The 25,694-nt window shown below is 49.9% G+C and overlaps 1 protein-coding gene and 1 long non-coding RNA gene across 5 annotated transcripts; one reads left to right on the top strand and one right to left on the bottom strand.

Annotated features, from left to right (window-relative positions):
- Positions 1–836: 836 nt before the first annotated feature.
- Positions 837–10,203, bottom strand: NFATC4 (nuclear factor of activated T cells 4). 4 transcript variants are annotated; one of them, XM_025296164.3, is made up of 11 exons: positions 10,058–10,202; positions 9,754–9,882; positions 7,564–8,659; positions 5,959–6,121; positions 5,147–5,346; positions 4,667–4,839; positions 4,095–4,235; positions 3,149–3,204; positions 2,758–2,884; positions 1,982–2,563; positions 837–1,253 (listed from the first exon to the last, which is right to left on the bottom strand). In XM_025296164.3, exons 2-11 carry the CDS (start codon positions 9,851–9,853, stop codon positions 1,186–1,188), a joined length of 2,706 nt encoding a protein of 901 aa, XP_025151949.1. In that variant the 5' UTR covers positions 9,854–9,882; positions 10,058–10,202; the 3' UTR covers positions 837–1,185. The 4 variants fall into 4 exon arrangements, with proteins under 4 accessions (XP_025151949.1, XP_044781277.1, XP_045018054.1 ...); XM_044925342.2 differs by lacking the exon at positions 4,095–4,235 and having other exon boundaries at positions 10,058–10,203; XM_045162119.1 differs by lacking the exon at positions 10,058–10,202 and having other exon boundaries at positions 9,754–10,044.
- Positions 10,204–10,262: 59 nt separating this feature from the next.
- On the top strand, positions 10,263–12,608 carry LOC102404976. The gene is made up of 2 exons (XR_327800.4): positions 10,263–11,531; positions 11,614–12,608. It is a non-coding gene; the product is annotated as an uncharacterized LOC102404976 (long non-coding RNA).
- The last annotated feature ends 13,086 nt before the right edge of the window (positions 12,609–25,694 follow it).

Raw genomic sequence — 25,694 nt, 5'->3', positions numbered from 1 at the left:
AGCATAGATCTTTCCCAAATGTCTTCACAGTCCCCAAAGAGGGCAGAATCCAGAGCATGGATGGGCCCAGGCCATTCCTCCCTCAGCCCCTACTCTGCTCCAGAGAAATAAGCTTCGGGGGCCTGACCCCCATGGGTTAGGACATCTGAGGGTGGGCTGGGGGCAGGAGCCCAGGAGTGTAGCGTTCAACCTGCTATTAATTAGCTGTGTTATAAAGGGCAAGTCCATTTCCCTCTCTGAACCTTTGAGTCCTGCTTGATAAATGAGGGAGAGGGACAGGTGTTTCCTGACCCTGGCTATGAATCAGAATCATCTCAGTGATAGTAAGAGAAAGTAACTTGAAAATACACAGATTTTCCCAGAGCTCCTAAAGGAATCTGAATCCCTAGGGAGGAGAGGTTTACAAGTTCTTGCTCCCAACCTTGCCCTGGTTGGTTAGGGGGAGGCTCTGTTGTTGGTATTGTTTAGTCCCTAAGCTGTGTCTGATGCTTTGCGACCCTATGGACTAGAGCCCGCCATGCTCCTCTGTCCATGGCATTTCCCAGGCAAGAAGATGGAAGTGGGTTGCCATTTCCTTCTCCAGGGGATCTTCTCAACCCAGGGATAGACCAGTGTCTCTTGTATTGACAGGCAGATTCTTTACCACTGCACCACCAAGGAAACCCCCTAAGGAGCCTCTGGGACCCTTCAAACCCTCCCCAGCCCCCTGCACCATGACTCTGGGATGCGGTCTTCCCAGCCACAGCCCACCCCTTACCAGGTTCTAAGCTTCCTCCAGCCAGGGCTAGAGTAAGCTGCCCCATATCTCTCTCTCCAACGAGTTCTGGAGCCGGAAGCACTAGTCAGCGAGCAGTTTATTAGCCATCAGCCTGTCCGGGCCTCCCCACGCCGAGGCCTGTACACAGTCTAGACATGGCCTTCACTCCCGGCAACTCTCCAGTCCTCGTGTGCAGGCCCCACCCAGAGTCCACCCCCACCCCAGTCCTCCACACTCTCCTGCTCCCACCCCTTCAAGGCAGCACCAGACCGGGGGCCACACCTCTGCTAGAGGAGGGGAGGGAGGGCAAGGGAGAGGAGGCGAGAGCTAGGGAAAATGGAACCAGATTGGCCCCCAAGCCTCTGGAACCACCACCCCAGGACAAGGGAAAATGGGTAGGGCTTGGGGGCAGGGTGCCAGGCGATGGTTCAGGCGGGAGGCTCTTCTCCAGGAGGTGCAGGGAAGCCACTCAGGTCTCGGCCAATGATCTCACTCACTGTAAAGGAGGGGCAGTTGAGAGACTGGGAGCAGGGCAGGTCGTCTCCTTTTCCAGAGACCCCCAATCCATTCCAGGCAGGCCTCCCTCTAGGATGCCTCTAGATTCCTCCTGCACTGGCTGGCTTCTCTTCCACAGGGCCTCAGTTTCCCCACTGTGTCCTAACACCTGCTCTCAATCAAATCTTGCTCAACTCTGTCCACGTGGGCTCTAGGGCCCTCATGCCAGCCCCTTCCTGCTGGCTCAGCCCGCACTGTCAGCAGGGCCGGAAGTGGGTGTAGCCGATGGGAAGAAGAAGAGTAGAAATAAGTGTCCTCATCGCCACTCAAGACCACAGTCACCATGTTTGGGGGCAGGTGAGACAAGGGAAAACTTGACTGAACACCAGCAAACCACTGCCCCTCTCTGAAACTCAGTGTCTGAATCTGCAAATTGAGGGAGCTAGATTGAATGGTCTTGCAAGTACTTCTAGCCCTGTGTCTTTGTGATCTGGGGTCGAGGGCCTAGGCAGGAGAAGGGTGGGGCAGGTACTCCCTGCCCCCTTCAGAATTAAGTTAACCGGAATCAGCTGGCCACACGCACCAGGCACTTGCCTCCTGAGGCCCTCCAACTGGCCCTGAGGGGCCATCGGGGCCCAGTCTCTGGAAAGCCAAATTCCAGCCCTCAGTAAACATGCAGAGCAATCTCTTGCACACACTCACACTCGCAGCCCCGGGTCCCACACCCACCTTCCTCCAGCGTGATACCCTGGATAGGGACACTGTCTCGGAAGCCGCTGCCGTAGCCACCCCTGGATTTCTCCTGCTCCGGAGCCCCCTCCCCAGGGCCGTAGCTTGGCCCTACCTCATTGTATCCCTCAGCAGGTGGGGGGTGAACACTGCCCTGGGGAGGGAACGGGCCTTCAAGTGGTGGGGAGGAAGGCATCGGGGGCCGGAAGGGGGAGGGAGGAGGGAACTGCAGCCCCAGGGGAAAGGGGGAGCCCCGTCCTCCATAGGGGTCACTAGGGAAGGGCCGGGGAAGGAGAGAGACTGGAGGTTGGCGGGCACAACCTGTGGCACCCCCAGTCTCAGGGAACATCCGCAGGCCGGGTCTGTAGGATGGTGGGGGCCCCGTCTGGGGGTACAGAGGGGGCGTGCCATAGCTGAAGCCTTCTGACAGGTAAGGAGTTTCATAAGCAGGGTCTTCATGGGGATAGGAGGGGTAGGGGGGCCTGGGTGGTGAGAAGTCCATGTCAGAGCCAAAGGGGGGGCCCGATGCTGAGGGGAAGCCCCGGAGAGATGCATCCGGCAGAGGCTCCTCCTTGAAGATCACTGGATGGAGGGGAAGCAGGAGGACATGCTGGTGAGAGGGCTGGCAGTCTCCCCACCACACACCCGCTGACCCCACCTCTCCAGCCCAGGTTTCATCCAGCCCTTAGCCCCTCCCCATGGGGCACTGCATTCCTCTGCCCCTGCCTTAGCCCCCACATCCCCACCCTGCCACCACAGGCTGAGCCAGAACGCACCAGGCAGGAACTTGAAACTCTGGGTAGGACTGCGCTTCCTCCGCCCATTGGAGACGTAAAAGTAGACCTGGACCGGCCGGGACACACGCTTGTTGCTGTACTCGGGGACGGTCAGGGTCAGAGTCACCTGGGGAGGAGCAGAGGATGAGGCAGGGAGCCCTCTGGGATCTAGGCTCAGCTCAAACGCCACCTCCTGGCTTTTTCCATTTGCAAAGGAGCAAAATTCATCCCCCAGAGGTGTCTCTGCTTCCAGAACGGCCAGGATGTCTCCTCTAGCAAAGAACAGGTCGCTTCTGGAGTCCACTCCCAAGGCAAGGGAGTCAGCTGAGAATTTCCTGACTTCTCCCACCCCATCCCAACCCCAGGGTGGAGACCCTAGGAACACGGGTACCTCATTGCTCTGCAACCGGTTCACTGTGGCCTCCTCCTCCCATTGCAACTTTCCATCTGTGCAGAAAGAACAGGGAGCTCCAGCCCAGCCCCACAGTCCCTGCCCACTGCCCAGGCCTCTGCCATTTCCCCTCTTGCTGAGCTAAGGCCACACTCGGAAGGTCCCAACAAAGCCTGGCTCACAGAGGAGCCCATTGCCTGTTTACTCAATCGAATGGAACAGGCTGGGTTTACAACTGTCTCCAAGATCTCAAGCCATCAGTTGAGCCAAGAGAAATGGCAGGACCAATCCAGGGACCAGAAAAAACTCCTGAGCCCTCCCACCCAACTCCAAACATCATCCCCTCGCATGATAGAGCTGGAAGGAAGTTCAAGGGTAGGAAAGGGTCTCAGCTTGAAGGGAGTCAATAAGACTCCAAGTCTCAGGACCCAGAACCTCTGACTCTGCTCTGATATGGTCCTAGGGTGCTAAACTTGAAGGCAGGGGCTGGGGCTCTGGGCAGGCAGGGTCAGGGGCGAGCTGAGCCTCAGGCTGGGGGGTGTACCTGGGCCCCTCAGTCTTCCCTTCTCACCCCTGCAGCTCTATGCTGGGTGCCTCACAGGCTCTTGTCATCATAGCTGTGCTGCCAGTCCTGAAACTCAGGAGGGGCTCAGGGTCTGGCAGTGAGGGCATAGTCCCCTCTTCCTTTCTCATCTTCCCTGTCCACATGAGGGTAAATTAGCTCACAGCTGACTCATCTTTAATAAAAAGAATGTGTATTTCTTACATTTATTCACCATCTTGAGCATTTCAGATGGCTGTCATATGCATGGGAAGCATACAGTGTAAGAGGAAGGGCAGTCTTTCCGTTCCATTTTACAGATAAGGAAATTGAGGCTCCACTTGCTAGTTCAGAGAGTGTTCATCCTCCCCGTTCCAAGCTCTTCCTCCCAGAATGGGTACTCACCAGGGCCCCTCTCGATGAACACCACCTTGGAGTCTGGCAGGAAATTGGAGCCAGTCAGCACGAGCTCCTCCCCTCCCCTGACAGAGCAGGCACTGGGGCTGTAGGCCTCCACCTGGGGCAGCTCCTGAGCTGATCGCTGGGCTGCAGAGCAGTGCAGGAAAGGCCTGGCTGGGCTGCTATGGAGAGGACAGGCTCCTGCGCCCCCACCCTGCCTAGGATAACTGCCACAGAGCCTGGAGGAGCCCTCCTCAGCGGCAGACACACAAGAAAAACAACAGTCTTCCTGGGGTCACACAGGCCAGGTAAGGAACCCCTCCTGGGAGGAGAGAGAGGCCAACAAGGGGCTGCCCAGGGGCAGATGGAGGCTAGGGTTGCTCTGGTCCAGCCTAGGGGCCGAATCTGCAGCCGGGGGAAAATAGAATACTTCCCCCAGCCCACCTACAATAGAAATAAAGACTGGGTCCCTTAGGGGACCAGCCAGTCACGGCACACTGCGGAGGCGATGGACAGACAGACACACAGACAAGAAGTTAGCCAGAGACAGAAGGATGGCACAGGGCCTCTTTGCTCACAGCACTCGATGGGTACCGATGCTGTCTGCACCGAGACAACCTTCCCGCTGCCTTGGGGCACGTGTACTCGGAACACCAGCCGCACGCGTGTGTTCTTGCGCCCGATGTCCGTCTCTCCCTTCCGCAGTTCAATATCTGAATTCCGCAGCTTCAGGATTCCGGCACAGTCAATGCTGAAGCCAAAGAACGGAAGGCAAGCCCTCCCATCTGAGGCCAGAAGGGGATGCCTCCCAAGAAGGGAGTCCCCATCCTCCATCCAAAGCCCTAAATGACCTTCTCTGGGAGATTATGGGGGTGGCTGTTTTAACCCAGAGTGCTCCCCACCCCCAAAGTCCTCCTCTAGATAGTGAGAGGGCCTGACACCTCCTAGGGATGATGTCTAACTCCTCTGGGGAGAGGAAGAGTTGGCCTAGCTTAGGCCCCATGGAAAAGGCTAGTCCTAAAGCCCGAAGACCAGAAGGAGGTGGGGTGAGAACCTACTTGGCTGCCATGTTGTTCTCAGGGAGCAGGGTCATCTCCAGCACCTTGGTGCCGCTGACTACGGCTTCGTAGCTGGCCGTGGCCACCATCTTGCCAGTGATGCGGTGCACCTGATAGAAAGCGTGGGGCCGCAGGTTCCTCTCGTCCGCCGTGCCGATGAACATCTGCAGGGTCAGGGGCTTCTCGCTGTAGCCCAGGAGCTGGTAGAGGGAGACGGAGGCCACCCAGCTGAAATCTCCCCTGTCTCATCCTTCACCCACCCCCAAGTTTTCAGTCCCCCCCACCCCTCCGCCTCCACCACTCCAGAGGAGTGAAAGATAAAGGACATCCTGGAAGGGATTCCCAGGGGAGATTGGGCACCAACTCTCCACCAGCTAGGGAGAAAACATGGCCTGGAGTTCACATGTTATTCTTGGAATGAGGCCCAAACTGGGCTGGGTGAAGGGGAAAATCTTCCAAGAGAGACTGGCCCAACTCGACAGAGACAACCTAACTCCCAGTGAACTTTGGCCTCAGCCTAACCCCTCCCCCACATCTGGCAGCCCACCATTTTCCAGAGTAGACAGGAGGCTGGTGTCCCATGGGATGAATGGAGTGGGGGTGGAGGGACAGAAGAGTAGAAAGTACATCCGGGTCCTTGAAGTGCACCCTTCCTCCCCAGCACTAGTCCCTCCCCCAGGCCGCCTGCAGGGTCATTGCTGAGAGGGAGTGTGGGAAAGGGCAGTGCCATGGGTCTGCACAGCTGCGGCCCATCTGCAGGGATCTGGGACTGGAGAAGAGACAGGCTATCAGGCCTGGCTTCTACCACTTACCTTGACTACAGGGTGACCACCAGGGGCTGCTTTGACAGCTCCCCGGCTGCCCTCTGTCTCATAGTGGGCCCGGTGGTGGGCTCTGGGCTGTACCTCGATCCTCAGCTCCAGCTGCTCATACTGGCTGGGCAAAGGCCAGTCGAGCGGGGGGAGGGCAGAGGTCCTGGAGAGAGACACAGAGAAGCACTGATCACCTGCAGCCTCAGACCTGAGTCAGGGCAACCCTGGGTCCCAACTCCCAGGGGTGTGAGGGAGGAAGGGGCAGGGTGGGTTTGAGAGAAAGGAAGTCGGAGCGGAAGTAAAACGGTCCACAAGCCTATAATCAGGGGCGCTATGGGACAGGCCTCTCAGAGGCCCTCGAGATAGGGGGGTGGGGGACACCAGGACTGAGACTCCCTTCTTCCCAGCTCTGAACACTGGGTCTGGTGGGGGTGGGGCAAGGGTTCCCCTGGATACAGAGGAACCCCAAGCCCGGTCTAACCCTCCCAGGCCTAGATGGGAAGAGTCAACTAAAGAAGCACAAATTCAGGGAATTCCCTGGTGGTCCAGTGGTTAGGACTCTAAGCTTTCACTGCAGGAGGCACAGGTTCCATTCCTGGTCTAGTGATCAGGAGCTAAGATCTCGCATTTCAAGTAGAACATAGGGGGTTAGTTGCTGCAAGCCAGCAACTAACAGAGCAGGGCCTGATCGCATCCCTTCCCAGGCCAGCGCACTTTCCACTAGTTGGAGCTGGACGGGTGGGTTCCAGAGAGCTGGGGATAAAGATGTGCAACTTCCCTGTAGTGAGCACCCAGATACTCTGCGCCAGGGGATCTCAACTGGTAAGTGCCCCCAGGTGATACTCGGCAATGTCTGGAAACAACTAAAAAGTTGTTACAACTAGGAGAGTGGATAGAGGCCAGGATGCTGCTAAACATTCTACAATGTCCAGCTCAACCGAAACAACAAAGAATTATTCTGCTCAAAGTATCAGGAGTGCTGAGGCTGAGAAACCCTGCCCTACAGGAACCCAGAGGAATGGGTGTAAAGGTTTCTTTCCCCCAGGAAATTTTTCTGGATGAAACCAGCTCAATCTGACATCCAAGACTTAGGATTATAGAAATAGACATGGTTCTTTGAGGGTGAGAGGTGTAGAAGGGCAGTAAGAACTGCTTGTTTGAACGTGAATTCTTTGACTTGCAAACACATGCTACTTCATCTAAATTTTGCAGATATACTTTTAAGCCACAAGTCAGGCCCAAGAAATTGAGTTAGAGAAAGGGGACTTCCTGCTGCCCATTGCAGGGCAGAATTCCAGCCCAGGATCCAGCACAGAGCTGAGAGTGGAGGACGCCTAGAGGAATTCCTCCTTTACCTAGGTGGTCCTTCTAGGGCTCCAGGGGCTTTTTCTAATATACAGGGAGTGACTGACCTTCGGCAAATCATCTGTCCAAAGGAGATGCCTGTTAAAAAATTCTTCCTAAAACTGAGTGAATGGCAGCAGTCAAGCTGGTAGTAGATTCTCTTTTCTGTGCCCTAGGACCTTTTCCAAATTCATCCCTTGACCCTCCTACTCCCTGGATGGGATGGCTGGAGACAGTGGTGATTTCAGGCACAACCCTCACCTGAAGATGGGGCTGTGTCCCCCGATCCGGGCCTTGGACCACGCCAGTGGAGAAGGCACCGCCAGGTAGTCCATGCCAGCCGCCTCCTTCCGAGGACCCCCAGGAGGAGCCCCGGCCTCCTCTGCTCCCGAGGGCAGCTTCCCATTGCATGGGGCAGGCTCCTCAGACCGAGGCAGGGCCACTGCCTGCTCGCTGGAAGTCCTCCGGGTCTTCTGGGGGATGCTTTCGGCTGATGGGGCTCCCACATAGTCAAAGGGGCCAGGGGAGCCAGGGTCCCGGACCAGAGGCAAGGGGGGTGGTGGAGGTGGTTCAGGCCCCTCCTCCCCTAGGCTGCCTCGGCGGGACAGAGCTGGGGAGGCTGAAGATGGGGTTCCCGAGCTGGAATAGCGCCTCTTGCCACATGGAGAGGCAGGTCGTGGGGAGGCTGGGGTGGGCCCAGGAGCGCTGAGGAGTAGCCAGCTATCCTCTGGCCCCCGGCCTCCAGGACTCGGACCATACAGGCTCCAGGGATCATCGGGGGTCCACGGCCTCGGGGAGGCCCGGGGTGAGGGCAGTGGGGAGCCCAGGCCAAAGCGGGAGGCTGCCTCATTTAGCTCAGACTCCACCTCGTCACAGGCCGCATACAAGGCTGCCTCGTCCGAGGCATCCGAGAAGAAGCTCCAGGAGGACAGGCTGCTGCTGCCCGGGCTCGGACTGAAGAACGGGCCCCCACCCTGCCCCCCTGCCTCTCGGTAGCCTCCAAAGCCTTCTGGTGGGGGGTAGTCCCTGGGGGAGCCTTCCCCCCAAGGATCTGGGTTGTCCTCCAGCGCAGCTGGTGGGTCGGGAGTGGGAGAGATAGAGGTGATGCGGATGCTGGGGCACTCAAGAACACGGCCTCCCCCAGCCCCCCCGGAGCTCCCTCCTGGCCCCCCCAGCCTCACTGACCGGGCTGGCTGGCTCTCCCAAGTGCCAGGTGAGGGGGCCGGGCGGGGTGGTGGGGAGTGCATGCCAGGCCGAGGGGGTGGAGGCCGGGGAATGCCAATGGGAGCAGCGCCATAGGGAGGGGGCTCCCCCAGGGCCAGGCGGCAGCATGGTGGGGTGTCCTCTGAGTCCAGTTCTGTGGAAAGGGAAGGAGACAGAGACAGGGATGACACAAAAGGCGGGGAGAGAAAGAGGCAGGTGAGATGTCTAGGTTCCTGGAGTGGGCAACCACCCCTGGCCAGTATGCTACCCCCGCCTCAGCAAAGAGAGGTCTCTGTAATGCCCTTCAGAGCCACAGAGACAAAAGCAGAGTTGGACTTGGGAAGGTGGAGAAGATAGATCCAGAAGTGCCGGACCTTTTCCTACTCAGAGAACCTCAGGGCTCTGGCCCTGGGACCTGGGGTACCAGACAGGGGGCGGGTCTCAAGGCGGGTCGAGAGGGGCTGGAGCTGGGTTTGGAGGCGTGTTTAAGGAAGCATTGGGCTGGGCTGGGGGCGACTCACACATGAACCCAATTAGCAGCGGTTCCCAAACCCCCAAACGGCGCTGGCAGGAGCCCCAGTTGCCATCGCAACGGTGGCCAGGGGAAGGGGGGCTCCAGGGCTGTGATGACGAGGGAAGGTGGCTCCTCCCTCACTCCCCCCAATCCGGGGGCGGGGGTGCAGCGAAGGGGGTGCTGCGCGCCGGCCCGGCGAGGCGCGGGGGGGGGGGGGGCGGGGGCGCGGGCTGCGCGGATTCCGTGCGAGCGGCGGCCGCCGCCCCCGGCTCAATCCCAGCCATCTGCCTCTCATTGCGGCCAGACGAGGGAGGGGGAGGGGCGCCCTGGCGGGGCCTGAGAGCGCCCCCAGCCCTCGGCGTCCCGTCTGCAGGCCCAGAGCTCCATCCCCGAGGGGCAAGCTCCAGAGCGCAATGTCCCCTTTCCCTGGCGGCGCCCTGGGCTCTCGGGACCGTGTTCCCGCCCGCCCCGCATCCCAGTGACAGTCGGCCCTGCCGAGAGGCGGCGCGCAGCCAACGGCACCCCCACCCCCACCCCAGTCACGACCTAAAAAGGAGAAAGTGGTGCCGGGCCCCCAGCCTCACGTCCGCAGATCCCCCCGAGCCCCGCGACTCCCCGCAACCTCTGACCCCCTCATCTCTCACCCCAGGCTCTCTCCCCTGAAGCCCCCAGACTCAGGACACCCGCCCCCTTCCCTCACGGAGCCCCAGACCCCTTCCCAGCCCCGCACTGACCTTCCCCCGCCCCACCCGCGCCCAGCGGGGGGGCCTCCTTTTCCTCCCCGAACACCAGCTTAAACTCCAGCTCCTCATCCTCGCAGCTCGCTGCCCCCATGGGTCCGGCCGGAGCCCCCAGGTCCCGGTCTGGGCGGGAGGGGGGATCTCAGGAGGCTGCAGTGTCTTGACCGGCGACTCCCTCCCTCCCTTCTCTGAGACGCCCCCTCCTCCGCCGCTGACGCCTCCCTCCGGACGCCCCCTCGTTATTATAGAAACTTTTCCAAACTTTTTTCCCCAAACTTCTTCAAAGTGCCCCCCCAACCTGTCTCTGATTGGCTGCCCGGGATGCTCCAGCCCCTCCTCCAGGGATGAGATGGGAAAACCACGCGCCCCTTGTGCCCCCTCCCTCCCGCAAGCCTCCCCGTCTCCCTCCTTCGGTCCTCTCTCCAGTCCCTCCCCCTCAAAAAAAAAAAAAAGAACAAAACTGAATTGGAAAACGGTCTCTCCAGCGTTGGTAGGACCATAATGATGCCTATTGGCCCTCAGTGGTGACAATCATTTCCCGCAGGGCGCAGTCCCACCGCAATCCCCAACTTAGTCTGAGTTCGAGGGCTCTGGGTCCGAATGCCTTAAAGGGGCCACATCCTGGGCCCACAGTGTAGAGGGCCCACAGAAGACCCTTTCTGAAGAGTTGTGCAGCCAGCAACTAGCAAGGAAGCACCACCTTTTCTCCCCTTTCCCTCGTCTAAGGGCAACCAGGCTCTGGGGTGCAGAATGGCTCCAGGCTGCTCTGAAGTGGAGAAGGCCATTCCTTTGAAGTCCCTAGCCTGAGGCCGCCCCGCCTAAGCCTTCTGGAAGGAAGCCTTTGCCTGGCCGAACCAGCCCCTCCACCGGTCCATCTCTCCCCGTCCCCCAAAAGTGAAGAAGAGTTATTGGTCTTGAGGCACTGTTCAAAGGTCCATGACTCCTGATGGGCGACAGTCCAGGCCGGACTTTACTGCTGTCCTAGTCCCAGCCACCCAGAGGGGCCATTAACTAGCCTCCAAGGGAAGCCGGCTCTCTCCTCCCTAGAATCTTAGTCGGGAATGAATCTCGGTTCCGCAGGCATCCCGCTCCAGCTCTCCTGATAATCCTGGCCAGGTTTACCGGCGCCCAGCAGTCCCGAGACCGGGTGGGCCCCTGGGTTGGACACCTGTCACCTGGGCGGGAGAAGGAAGAAAGACTCGGACTGGAGTTCCTAGAAAGGACAGGCATAGTGGGGGTCCTGCTGTGCGAGAGGGATTTAAGTCGAAATTAGTTATTCAGATGCCGGTCGGTTAGGGTGGGGACATGGGTGTTGGTACCATTACCCCTACGCAGACCTTAAGCTACAAACCTATCAGCAGGCCGCAGCTACCTTTAATCTAAAGACCTCCAGCTGAGGGCCCAGCCCGCAGCTGTGCTCGGGCCCCGCACCGAAGGGGTTAAGCGACGGCCCTCGGCTCAGACGTTTACAAACACTCGGGAGCCGGGCGGGGACCGCGCCCGCTACTCTAATGAGAAACAGGCTCGGCGGGGCCAGGGCGCAGGGGAGGGCTGGCCCGGCCGGCCCGAACTCCGCCGCGGCCGAGGCGACTGCCCGCCCCCCTCTCCTCCCGCCCTCCCTCCGGCCCGCCCTGGGGACCCCCCAGCCCCGGGGGACCCCAGTGACGTGCGGAGCTGCCCCGGCGGCGAGCCCAGGACCGCGACGCCGGAGGGGCGGGGAGAAGAAGCCAGGCCGGCGGGGAGAGAAGAATGTTCCGAGGCCTAGCGGGGAGGTGGCCTGGTTTGATTTTTTTTTTTCCCTTTCTTTTTTCCCCCCGCTTTGGTTTGTCGCCTCAGGTTACATTTCCCTTCCAGCTTCATCATGGAAATAAAGAAAGGAGAGACTCAAGGAGAGAGAGAGTGAGGAGCATCCTGAGACGGACTGCCAACCCGCACCTAAGAGGCTGACCGAGGGCCGTGGGAAGCCGAGGCAAGGCGGGAAGGGGTAGAGACCCTGCTCCTGCTCCAGCTCACCATCCCCGACACGCCGCCTACGCACCCCGCGGCCCCCCCGCCCCCTGCTCCGCAGCACTAGCAGACGTGCGCATTCTTTTCAAATGTCATATTTCCTTTGATCCTGGGCAGCGTTTCTCCATGTGTCTGGCTCAGCTTCTGCCCAGCCAGCCGCTCCCCCCGCCCTCACCCCACTCTGTGTATTTTCCTGAGGTCCCTCCCCCTCCTCCCAGCATCTGGAAGGCCCTGAGGACTGGCGTTGGCGCACATTCCCCTGGAGACTCTGGCCTCGCCTTCCAGTGACTCAATTTCCCCTCTGCGGTTGGGGGCCGGGAGGTGTGGTGCGGGCGGAGAAAAGAGTTGTTGCGCGTAAATGTGGTATGAACGAGCCTGCAGACTGCTCAGAGCGCCAAGCTTTCCTCGTGGGGCAGAGGAGGGGGGCTCCCCTCGACTCTGAAAACCCTCGGATCTGTCTGAACTGCAGCTAAGGGATGGAATTTATAATTTCTGCGAAGTCCTGCCCGGGTAAAAGTGGGTAGTTGTAGGTTTGGGTTGCTCCGCACATCTGCCCCCTGGCGACCACAAAGACCCAGCCGCCCTCCCTCCCGCGAGTCCGGTTTCTCGACCGCCCGGCCTTGGTCCCCGATCCCCTAGCGCGCGCATCTGAGCACAGCTCCTCTTTCTCACCTTGTGACCGTGGAGCGTTGACTTCCGCTCTCCACTTTCACAAGCGTGACTCAACGGCCTTGGAAGCGGACTTTTGTTGTTGTTGTTGTTGTTTCTAAATTACACAAAATACAGTCTCCTTGTAAAGGATTCAAGCCATACAAAAATATATAGTAAGCTGTGATACCCCACCATTTTGTCTAAGTTTATTAACCTGTATATGGTACATATGGCTGGGCTTCTCAGGTGGCTCAGTGATAAAGAATCCTCCTGTCAATGCAGGGAGCACAGGAGACCCCGGTTGTATCCCGAGGTTGGGAAGGAGGAGGAAATGACAACTCGCTCCAGTATTCTTGCCTGGAAAATCCCATGGACAGAGTTGCTTGGAGGGCTACAGACCCTGGGGTTCCAAAGAGTCAGACACAGCTTAGCGACTGAGCTTGCACATACGCATGCCTGCCCTTTTTGTGTATGTCAGACCATGTTGCAAGCATTTTTCTTGACTTGCCTTTTTTTCCCCCCCTCAGTTAACAAATGACTTGGAGATCTTTTCCTGTCAGTACATGTACATCTGAAAATAGTAATAAAAACACTCCTTTTCATGTGAGATTGGTGAGAAAGCTAGGTCTGGAACCTAGGTTTTCTGGGTCCTTGTCTGGCGCTAATTCTACTATACCACATTCTATGTAGTAATCTGTCTTAGAGTGGCCTCCCCCCGCACCCCCCCCCCCCCGGAAATCAAACCCTTAAAAAAGAATGAGATGATGCAGGTAGGTTATTGTGGAGAGCAACCACAGGGGACAAAAATGGGAAACTGGGAAGAGTGAAATGGGAAAGCGGAAAAGCCATCCAAACAAGTGATGTGGAGCTGGTGGCCACCTCAAACAACTGGAACATTGTCCCACTGAGCACTTTCTGTGGAGCCATACAGAATGTGATTCCAGAGACAGGATATTCATCTACTCACCCTCACCCCCAGTGGTCAGAAGTTCCCCTTTGACTGTTAATTCCCTCACTCTTCCAGCTTTACACAAGTGTCAGAAAATGGTAGGTATTCCACGGTGCTGCAGCAAAGAAGCCCCCGAGCAAGAGGCATGAAAGATAGGAGCTATACCTGCAAGCTGGTACTCTCAGGTGACAGGGGCAAGCCGGTGGTTGCCATAGTAATAGCTGGAGTAAAAAGATGGATGGAAGATGTGTCCTATCCTTTCATTCAAACAAAAAATATGTATTGAGGAACTTCTATTTAGAGGCATTTCTAGGCATTGGGTGCCTATATTTATAGACCAAGCCTCCAAGAATTGTTGGTTATTATCAGGTTAGAGATACATTTCATACTTGACATCTCCTTCTTCCTTGCCCCCTAACTGTACAGAACTATCTGTTTTATTCACAGAGTATCTATCTATCTGTACTTACTTATCTATCTCCTTCCTTTGCATTCCCTTCATTGCCATTCCAGTGTAGACCTTGATTTTTTCTTAGACTCTCAATAACAGTATTTACATCAATGACATACTTTACACATTTGATAACTGAAGCATATAATTTTTAAACCCTATCTATATGATTTTCAGTATTAATCATGTATGAAACAATAATAGCCAGAAAAAATGGAAAATAATAATTTTCTTTTATTGACTTCATATGCTCATATGTTTAACAAGGCAAGTAAATATATCTATATATATGTCATATAGATATAGATATACATGCCATATAGTTACAGATTATCTACATATATATATGGCAGTACAAGACAGAAAAAAGCAACAGATTAATAATTGTAATTTTATGCATATAATTTTTATTTTAAATATAAAGGAAAAACATACACTTACATATTGGTCTGTCATAAGAATGAATTATAACATTACAACTTCTGTCTTAATTTTTGCAAATTTGTCAATGATTTTGTCAAAATTGATCTTCACATATAGACAGTATAGCCAGATTTGTTGATCTCACTTATGGCTGATCAAAGAAAACTTTAATAGTCTTAATTTTTTTAGATATAATCCATATACCATAAAATCCACTCTTTTGGAATGTACAACTCAGTAGGTTTTAATATATTTACAGGCTGTGCAACCTTCACCATATCTAAGTCCAGGCTATTTTCATAACCCCCCAAAAGAAGTGCCATATCCACTAGCTGTTACTCCCGATTTCCCCCTTCCCTTTCTCCCTGGAAACCACTAATTCACTTTATGTCCCTATAAATTTGCCTCCACTTAGCCTAATGTTTTCAAAGTTCATCCACTGGTAGTACATATTCATTCCTTTTTATGACTAAATATTTTCATTTAAAAATATTTTTCAGACACCAATAGATAGAAAAAAATCTAAGGAAAAGATTGGCACAATTCATTAACAATCCCATTTCACAGTAAGTTCCAAAAATTGCAATATGGTTTTGTTTCTCCTTGAAGCTAACAGCTTTCAGGTGCCTCCTTCACTGAAAAGTTTAAATACAAACACTTCACATTTTTACTGTAATAGTTTCTATTACTGTATAACAAATCACTTTCGAAACTGGGTGCCTTCAAACCACAATGATCATTTGTTATCTCACATAGTTTCCATGAGTAAGAAATTCACAAGTGATGAAGGCTCCTTATCTGCTCCACAACATCTGGTGAGAGACTTGAAGGCTAGGAGCTGTAGCGGTCACATGTCTAGCTACTGACATTGACCGCTGCATGAAACTAGCCAGAACAACTGGTTGCACCACATACATATGACTGTTCTGTGTGGCTTGGGCTTCCTTACCAAACAGCAGCTTTGAGAGCACACTTCAGGTAGACGCTACATTCTTTTCATGACCTAGTCTTTTTTTGTATACATAATTTTTTTCATTTATTTATTTATTGTTGGCTGTGCTTAGTCTTCACTGCCATGCAGGCTTTTCTCTAGTTGTAGTGCACAGGTTTCTCATTGCAGTGGCTTCTCTTATCGCAGAGCAAGGGTTCTTAGGTGCTCTAGCTTCAGTAGGTTTTTTTTTTTTTTTTAATTTTTAAACTTTACATAATTGTATTAGTTTTGCCATATATCAAAATGAATCCGCCACAGGTATACATGTGTTCCCCATCCTGAACCCTCCTCCCTCCTCCCTCCCCATTCCATCCCTCTGGGTCATCCCAGTGCACCAGCCCCAAGCATCCAGTATCATGCATCGAACCTGGACTGGCAACTCATTTCATACATGATATTTACATGTTTCAATGCCATTCTCCCAAATCTTCCCACCCTCTCCCTCTCCCACAGGGTCCATAAGACTGTTCTATACCTCAGTTTTGACATGTGGGCTCAGTAGTTGAGGCTCCCACGCTCTAGAGCACAGGCTTAACAGTTGTGGCACATGGGCTTAGTCGCTTTGTGGCATGTGGGATCTTCCCAGATCAGGGATTAGGACTGAACCCATGTCTCCTGCATTGGCAAGTAGATTCTTTACCACTGAGCCACTAGGGAAGCCCACGTCCTAGTCTTGAGTCACAAGCCCCTGGCCAGAATCAAGGGATGAGAACATAAACCCCCCACCTCTGGGTAGAAGAAGTATCAGTTATATTGGAAGAAGAGCATGTAGAATGCAGTAAAAACATATACATGGTCTTCTTTACAAAATTAAATCTGTCACCATCTGGTCATAACAATCCACATTCCTCCCACATTCATTCTCTCCCCATAAGATCTTAAAGTCTCATCCCATTACAGCACCAAGCTCAGGCACAAGGGCCTAGATCTCATCACCTAGATCCTAGACCTCAAGCCTGAGCAAATGCTGTGTAACAAACCACCCTGATACTTAGTGGTTCCTTCCAGTTACATATTATGTAATTGGGAGATAAAATATAAAGGTGAAAGTTATAAACTAATAAAAAAGTTTAACAACAACCAATAATTCAGGCAATGTAACAAAACAATTCTATCCATAAGAGATGGTTGGTTGGAAGCAACAGAACATGGCTCCCTATAACTTAAGCAAAAGAGGAACATTTTAACAGGAGAGACAGCAGAACTAAGAGAAAAGGAGAATACTTATGAACTTGGGGCTTCCCGGGTGGCTCAGCTGGTAAAGAATCTGCCTGCAATGTGGGAGACCTGGGTTTGATCCCTGGGTTAGGAAGATACCCTGGAGAAGGGAATGGCTACCCACTCCAGTATTCTGGCCTGGAGAATTCCATGGACTGTATAGTCCTTGGGGTCACAGAGTTGGACACAACTGAGCGACTTTCACTTTTGCTTTCTTCACTTATAAACTTGAGTTGAATCTCTCTTGGTCGTAGTATATGATCTTTTTTATGTATTGTTGGAGTCTGGTAATATTTTGTTAAGAATTTTTGCATCTGTATTTGTCAAAGATATAGGCCTGCAATTTTCTGTTTTGATAGTATCTGATTTTGGTTATCAGTGTGAGAGTGGCTTCATAGAATGTCTTTGGAAGTATTCCCAACTCTTCAATCTTTTGGGAGAGTTTGAGAAGAATCAGTATAAGGTCTTCTTTGTATGTTTGGTAGAATTCACCTGTGAAGTCATCTGGTCCTGGACTTTTGTTTGTAATTGTATGTATGTTTTTTGTTTTTTGGCTGTGCCAGATGGCATATAGGATCTTAGTACCCCCACCAGGGATCACACTCACAGCCCCTGCATTGGAAGCATGGACTCAACCAATGGACCATCAGGGAAGTCCCTGTAGGGAGTTTTTAAGTTCCAGATTCTACTTCTCTTCTAGTGATTAGTCTGTTCAAATTATCTGTTTCTCCTTGATTCAGTTTTGGTTGGACTGTATGTTTCTAGAAAGCTGTCCATTTCTTCTAGGTTGTCAAATTTGTTGGCATATAATTGTTCTTTTTTGTTTGTTTGTTTTAATTTCTGTCGTACCAGTTGCAATTTCTCCTTTTTCATTTCTTATTTTATTTATTTTGGTTCTCTCTCCTTTATCCTTGTTGAGTCTGGCCAGAGGTTTGTCAGTTTTGTTTACCCTTTCAAAGAACCAGCTCTTGATTTTATTCATTTTTTCTATTGTTTTTTTATCTCTATTTTATTTATTTCCTCCCTGATTTTTATTATTTCCTTCCTTCTGCTGACTTTAGGTCTTGTTTTTTCTTCTTTTTATAATTCTTTTAGGTGGTAGGTTAGGTTGTTTACTTGAGATTTTTCTTGTTGTTTTTTTTTTTTTAAGGAAGGCCTGTATCACTACGAATTTCCCTCTAAGAACTGCTTTTGCTACATCTCATATATTTTGTATGCATTTTGATTGTCATTTGTCTCAAGGTATTTTTAAATTTCCTTGTTAATCCTTTGGTTTTTTAGTAGCATGTTGTTTAGTCTTCATGTAATTGGGCTTTTTGTCCTTTCTCTTCTTGTGGTTGATTTCTAGTTTTAGTCCATTGTGGTCAGAGAAGATGCTTGAAATAGTTTCTATGCTCTTAAATTTATTGACGTTAGTTTTGTGCCCTAGTATGTGGTCAGTCCTAGAGAATGTTCCATGTGGACTTGAGAAGAACGTGATTTCGGGGGTGGGCATGGGGGTGTAATGTCCTGAAAACATCAATTAAGTCTAACTGTTCTATTGTATCATTTAGGATCTCTGTTGCCTGATTGATTTTCTGTTTAGAAAATGTGTCCTTTAATGTTAAAATCTTCTACTACTGTATTCCCATCAATTTCTCCCTTTATGTCTGTTAGCATTTGTGTGTGTACTTGGGTGCTCCTATTTCGATGAGTGTATTAATAAAATCCTCTTCTTGATTGGTCCTTTTATCATTATATATTGTCCTTCTTTATCTTTCTTTATAGCTTTTGCTTTAAAGTCTATTTTGTCTCGTGTGAGTATTATAACTACCACTTTCCTGTCACTTTCATTTGCATGAAATATCTTTTCCCATTCCCCCACTTCATCTTATGTGTGTCCTTTGCCCAAAGGTGTGCCTCCTGTAGACAGCATATGGTAGGTTCGTGTTTTTTTAATTTTAATCCAGTCTGCCACTCCATGTCTTTTGATTGGAGCATTCCGTCCATTGAATTTAAGATAATTGTTGATACATCTGTATTTATTGTCATTTTAAACTTTGTTTTCCAGTTGATTCTTTGTTTCGTCTTTTGCTTCTTTTTCTTTTTGTGGTTTGATAATTTCCTTTTATTTCATGCTTATTTTCTCTTCTTTTTGGCATTTGTGAATCTATTGTATGTTTTTTATTTGTGGCTGCCCTGTTTTTCAAGTATGTTAACCCCTTCCTATATGTGTTTGCTTTAGGCTGATACAGCCTTTAGTATTGCTATAGTCTTTTAGTTTTTGCTTGTTTGAGGCTCAAACACATTCTGAAAAAAAAAAGAAGAATCTGCATGTTCTTACTCTCCCACATTTTATGATTTTGCTGTCCTTTTTTTTTTTCACATTTTCCTGTTTAACCTTTTGCTGTTCCTTTTTTAATCACTTTCACAAATAGGTGTTTTTCCCATTTGATCTCTATACTGGCTAATTTAAATGATTTACTTTCCAATTATGATTTATTTCTTCCTATATCTTCTTGCCTCTTTTCTATATAGAAAAGACCTTTTGATATTTCTTTTAGGATAAGTTTAGTATTGCTGTATTCTTTAGTTTTTGCTCATCTGAGAAATTACTTATTTCTCCTATTATAAATGATAATCTTACTGGGTAGAGTATTCTAGGGTGTAGATTTTCTTTGTTTCGTCTTTTGTTTCTTTTTCTTTTTGTGGTTTGATAATTTCCTTTTATTTCATGCTTGTTTTCTCTTCTTTTTGGCATTTGTGAATCTATTGTATGTTTTTTATTTGTGGCTGCCCTGTTTTTCAAGTATGTTAACCCTTTCCTATATGTGTTTGCTTTAGGCTGATACAGCCTTTAGTATTGCTATAGTCTTTTAGTTTTTGCTTGTTTGAGGCTCAAACACATTCTGAAAAAAAAAAAAAAGAAGAATCTGCATGTTCTTATTCTCTTTCCCCACATTTTATGATTTTGATGTCCTTTTTTTTTTTCACATTTTCCTGTTTAACCTTTTGCTGTTCCTTTTTTTAATCATCACTTTCACAAATAGGTGTTTATCCCCTTTGATCTCTATACTGGCTAATTTAAGTGATTTACTTTCCAATTATGATTTATTTCTTCCTATATCTTCTTGCTTCTTTTCTATATAGAAAAGACCTTTTGATATTTCTTTTAGGATAAGTTTAGTATTGCTGTATTCTTTAGTTTTTGCTCATCTGTGAAATTACTTATTTCTCCTATTATAAATGATAATCTTACTGGGTAGAGTATTCTAGGGTGTAGATTTTTCCCTTTTAAGACTTTTGAATATATTTTGCCACTCCCTTCTGCCCTGCAGTGTTTCTGTAGAGAAATCAGCTGACAGTATGAGGGTTACCTTGCTATTAAACCTTTTTCTTTTCCTTGCTGCCTTTAGGATCTTCTCTTTACTTTTAATTTTTGCAACTTTTATTGTAATATGTCTTGGTGTAGGTCTGTTTGGGACTCTCTGTGGTGGACAATCCCCTGTGAGCGCAGGCTCACGCATCACTGGTAGGAGTGTAAAGTGATACAACCACACTGACAAGATGTTTAGAAGTTTCTTCAAAAGTTAAATATACCTATCATGTGACTGAACATTCCACTCCTAGATATTCACCTGAGAGAACTGAAAACATAGGCCTATACAAAGACTTGTACATGACATGTACATTTGTAAGAGCCAAAAAGCATTGTCCATGAACAGATGAACTGATGAAGAAATTGTGGCACAACAGAATGCTACTCAGCAATAAAAAGGAATAAACTATGCATGCATGCTTCACTTCAGTCATGCCCAATCCGTTGTGACCCTTTGGACTGTAGCCTACCAGGCTCCTCAATCCATGGGATTCTCCAGGCAAGAAAACTGGAGTGGGTTACCATGCCCACCTCTAGGGGAATCTTCCCAGTGTAGGGATCAAACCTGTGTCTCTTAGGTCTCCTGCATTGGCAGGTGAGTTCTTTCCCACTAGTGCCACCTGGGAAGCCCGAAACTGTTTATACACATAACAGCATAGGTGAATCTCAAAATAATCACATTAAGTGAAAGAGATCAGATAAAAAAAGAACACATGCTCTGTGATCCCATTTATATTAATGTAAAATAGAAAAGGCAAACCAATCTAAAGTGACAGAAAGCAGATTAGTGGTTGCCAAGAAAGGGAAAATAGCATAGAAAGGCAGAGGGAAAGATTAAAAGGGGGTACAGGGAAGTTTCAGATGTGATACATATGTTCACTATCTTAATTGTGCTGATGGTTTCACTGGCACATAAATATGTCAAAACTCATTACATTGTACACCTTAAATATGGGCAATGTATTGAATGTCAACTCTACTTAAATAATGCTGTTAAAATATTTAACTTAAAAAAGTTGATAGGAACTTCCCTGATGGTCCAGTGGTTAAGACTCTGAGCTTCCAGGGCAGGAGACATGGGTTCAATCCTTGGTCAGGAAACTAAGATCCCACATGCCACAGGATGAAATAAAAAAGAAAGAAAAACTAATAAACTCACTTGATTGATTCAAAGTCCAGCTTCCAGAGGACTCTTTCAGAGGATCTCATCCATAAAAGACAGCAGCTGAAAGAGCATCAGTTCAGTTCAGTTGCTCAGTGTCTGATTCTTTTCGACCCCATGGATGAAAGAGCATAGACCTGGTTTTTTAAAGTTTTTGTATGACCTTAGACTGGTTACTTAAACGCTCACAGCTTCTCATTTTCTTCATCCATAAAATGGGGCTAATAATAATCTGCCTCACAGGTTTGTTGCTAAAATTTGAGTGAGATAACAGATGAGAAAGCTGTAGGTACATAAATACATGATTTCCCATCTCTGAAGGAGTTAGATTCATTTCTGTTCCCACTTTTGCCCTCTTTCCTTCCAGACAGGGAGGGATCCTAGACACAAAGACATCCAGAGGATAAACAATGAGGAGGAAACATGGCAGAGGGCTTGGATTGTGTTCCCCTGAAAACACAGTCTGAGACCAGAACATGAGACTTCCGGAGGGTGGTCCCAAGGGTCAGAGGGATGGAGCAGAAAATGTGAGTCAGGGAAGGAGATGATGCCCCCAAAAGGCATCTGTTGAGCTAGCTACTGTTGTGGAACTCAGTCCTGTCAGAGGCCCTCTGAAGAGTAATAGGGCATAACTCAGAATTGACCCTTTGGGGCTTTCCTGGTGACTCAGTGGTGGAGGGTCTGCCTGCCAATGCAGGAGACACAGGTCTATCCATGATTCAGGAAGATCCCACATGCCACAGAGCAACTAAGCCCTGAGCCACAACTATTGGGCCTATGCTTGAGAGCCTGAAGCCTCACCTACATAGCCCTCGTGCCTGGAACTACTGAGCATGCGCACCCAGAGCCCATGCTCCGCAACAAGAGAAGCCACCACATTGAGAAGCCCACAGACCGCAACTAGAGAGAAGCCGGAGCAGTAACAAAGACCCAGCACAGCAAAACAATAAGTTTATTTATTTATTAATTTTTTAGATGATAAGGGCCTTCCCCAATGGCTCCGCGGTAAAAGATTCTGCCTGCAATGCAGGAGACACATGAGACATGGGTTCAATCCCTGGGTCGGGAAGATCCTCTGGAGAAGGAAATGGCCACCCATTCCAGTATTCTTGCCTGGGAATTTCCATGGACAGAGGAGTGTGGTGGGCTACAGTCAATGGATCCATAAACAGAAAAGAAAAAAGAGAATTGACCCTTTGAAAGACAGGAGACCAGGGCACTGACCCATGTCCTCCACCATGAGGGTTGTCCCCAAGGGATTAACTCTCCTCTCCTCTCACCACAATTCTGTCAACTGAGAAAGAAAAATTGAGACAGGCCTTTTGGATGGGGCCCTGGCAAGATGGAGGCCGTTTGAAGGGGGTGGGGGGCAGATCCACCGTGGGTGCAGCTCAGATCAAAGGGGGCCTGAGACTGTGTGGTGGGGGGCACCAAAAGCAGCTGCTTGGGGCCCAAAGCCCATCTTTGGGTCAACCACGTGAGCTCCTCAACCTTAGGCAACCTGACAGTTGAGAAGCTTGCGACCCGGGATTCAAGTCCTCCTCTAGATCACAGGCAGGGTCACAACTGACTTCCTCAACTGCTCCCTCTGGACACTTGTCTGGGAGAGAGGAGTGAGAATACCTGAGGGGTGAGTCATTAAAGGGGCCCTGGGAGGAAAGGGCGGGGCTGGGAATTTACCAGAAGTAAAAGCTAGCTATTTCACTGAGCAGCGGTGAAATCATTTTTCTCTGCTCTACAAATAGTGAATTAGCAATGTTCCTCAGATTGAAAACACAATGATACTGATTGTATTAGTGTCTATCACTTATTAAGCACACAACATGGACCTGGAAATGGGCTGTATTCTTTCCTGTGTTATTTCATTTCATCCTCTCAGTCACCCAGTCCAGTCGATAGTATAATTAATTGAAGTGCAGAGAAACTGAGTAACTTGTTAAATATTAAACAGCTAGTAACTTGCAGAGGCAGAATTAAGTTCCAGGTAGCCTAACCTCAGAGCCTGGACCTTTGACCACTAGATTATAGTTAACTCTCTATAAGAGAGAGATAGCAGAACATTCAGCTGGGAAAGCTGCCTTACTGGGATGACAGAGGCTAGGAGAGCACAGAAATTAAATCATCAACATTAATTAGACACAGAAAGCAAACAGAGAAGGACTCCACACTGATATTAGAAGGTGAATCATGATTGTCTGTGTATGGACAGGCTCCCCTGGTGGCTCGGTGGTGAAGAATCCACCTGCCAATGCAGGAGATGCAGGTTCAATCCCTGGGTTGGGAAGATCCCCTGGAGAAGGAAATGGCAACTCACTCCAGTCTTCTTGCCCGGGAAATCCTATGGACAGAGGAGCCATGGGGTCCATGGTGTCACAAAAGAGTCGCACATGACTTAGCAACTAAGGAACAGCATATATGGACACTTGTCATTGATGGTTGTTCAAAATCTTTTTAGTCCCTTCATGCTAAGGTAGAATAGAAAGAAGCTACCCTTCCAATTTCCCTTGCCTTGAAGGTGCAGACAGCTTAGGTTCTGCCAAACCCACTCTGTGACGAGCCAATGGTGAGCAGAGATTCCATTTGCTGAGGCAGGTGGCCCTAGACAGAGTAGCTCTTTGTGAAAGCATCGGTCTCTCCACTTTGCTGAGGAAAACAAGTGAAAAGAGGCTTTTGTCCTCCTTGGAACACTAAAGGAGAAGAGCATGCCCCAGGCACTGAAAAGGTTTCCCTCCAAAATGGATCCAAAAGCAGAGAGAAGCAGGGGCCACCTCAGTAGGGATCCTAAAGGTTCTGGACCCAATTCCAATGTGTGTCAGGAAGGGGCAGGTGTCCCACAGCACCAAGGAATTCTGGGACACCAGCAGGGTGTCCTACAATTCAACTCAACCCTGACACTACCTGGAGAGAGCATCAGATCCCACAAGGTAGTGAAGGGCTGTCCTACAAGTCTGCCCCTCCCCCAACTTCAGATAGAAGTCTCAACTCCAGGTTATCACCTGGGTTTCTAGCCAACAGGCAATAGATCGAAGTTTCCATCAAACCTTGTCTTGGTGTCAATTAATTGACTAGAGCAATGCAGAACACAAAGAAAGATTGTGCTTACTAGATCTCTGGTTTATTAGAAAAGGATTTAACTCAGGAACAGACCGATGGAAGAGATGCATATGGTGCGGTACAGGGGAAAGGGCACAAAGCTTCCGTGCCCTCTCCAGGTGCCACTCTCCCAGAAAATCAATGTGTTTGCCAACCTGGAAGCTCTCCAAATTCATCCTTTCAGGGTTTGTGGAGGCTTCATTACATAGGCATGATTGATGAACTCATTGCCACTGATTTAATCTCCAGCCCCTCTCTCTGATCCAGAGTTTGAAGATGGATCAGGTACCAAAGGTTCCAGCCCTCTAATCACAAGGTTGGTCCCTCTGGCAACCAGCCCGCATCCCTTTGGTACCTAAGGGTTTTCCAAAAGTCACTTCATCAATGTAGCAACATTCCTCTCTCAACACTGGAAATTCCCAGTGTCTTAGGAGCTCTGTGCCAAGAATGGGGCCAAAGAGCAACTATTTCTTGTTAGATCACAATACCATAGATTCCCCTCCAAGCAGAACGTTTTCTCCATAACTCTTCTATGCTCCCTGGATGGGGGGTGGGGGTGGGTTGGTTTGTGACTTTTCTAAGTAGAATGCGGCCCAGTCTCCCAAAGTGACAGTTACTTTGCCCATAGTTGTACCCTTTTCCTCGCTGGGGAGGGTATTTTTCAGCAGCTGGGAGCAGAGATGAGATTTCCCCTGAGAAGCAGAAGCAGCCGTGTGCCAGCGAGGGGAGGACCTCCCCTGCCACAGTAACAGAGGTTCTTGTTTTATGTTTGCTCTTCACATCCAGACCAAAAAAAAAAAAAGAGAGAGAGAGATAAAAAATTTCTTCATCTACAAAATTTGACAATAGATCTGACCTCTCAGAATCGTGATGACATTCTGTGAAAGGACTTTGTAAACCATTAAATGTAAAAAAGACTAGCTTTTTATCATTGTTGATGATAATGATGATAATAATGACTTATGGTGGGGAAAGGCGACTTAACCAGTCTGGACCCCTTGTCTTTCCCAAAGTTCACACTGTAAAGTTTGCACTTTTGCTCATGACATCCTCTCTGCTGGAATCACTTCTCCCAGGTTTTGTCTGTCGAAAATTCCTCACTGGAACACCAAGGGTCAACTTCAATCAGGTATTAAATGTGACACGAGCAGATGGATAGCTGCAAAAGTTAAGAGGAAGCAGCAGAATAGATTTCCAGGTCAGGGTAGTGATAGGTGGGAGAGGGAAGCTGCTGCACCTCCAGTCCTGGGGGGAAAGGGAGGCTGAGATGTAGCCCTACCAAGTAACTTTCATAAATTGACTTTAGTGTTGTTGTTCAGTCACTCAGTTTGCAACCCCATGAACTGCAGCACACCAGGCTTCCCTGTCCTTTACTATCCCCCAGGGCTTGCTCAAATTCATGCCCAATGAGTCAGTGAGGCCATCCAACTATCTCGTCCTCTGTCGTCCCCTTTTCCTCCTGCCTTCATTCTTTCCCAACATCAGGGTCTTTTCTAATGAGTTGGCTCTTCACATCAGGTGGCCAAAGTATTGGAGCTTCAGTCTCAGCATCAGTCTTTCCAATGAATATTCAGGGTTGATTTCAATATTAGGATTCAATATTAGGATTGACTGGTTTGATCTCCTTGCAGT

The sequence above is a fragment of the Bubalus bubalis genome, chromosome 11 (genome assembly GCF_019923935.1).
Source record: "Bubalus bubalis isolate 160015118507 breed Murrah chromosome 11, NDDB_SH_1, whole genome shotgun sequence".
NCBI lineage: Eukaryota > Metazoa > Chordata > Mammalia > Artiodactyla > Bovidae > Bubalus > Bubalus bubalis.
The sequence above is the reverse complement of the archived record's forward strand: the minus strand, read 5'-3'. Positions and strand labels throughout refer to the sequence as shown.

Bases quoted from the DNA above. Each gene is read 5' to 3' on its own strand.
- NFATC4 (XM_025296164.3), bottom strand. From the start codon at position 9,853: ATGGGGGCAGCGAGCTGCGAGGATGAGGAGCTGGAGTTTAAGCTGGTG. The intron at 5,347-5,958 runs GTAAGTGGTAGA...TCCCTCTACCAG, and splicing joins GTGGTCACCCTGTAGTCAAG to CTCCTGGGCTACAGCGAGAA. The intron at 4,840-5,146 runs GTAGGTTCTCAC...CTTTGGCTTCAG, and splicing joins GAGAACAACATGGCAGCCAA to CATTGACTGTGCCGGAATCC.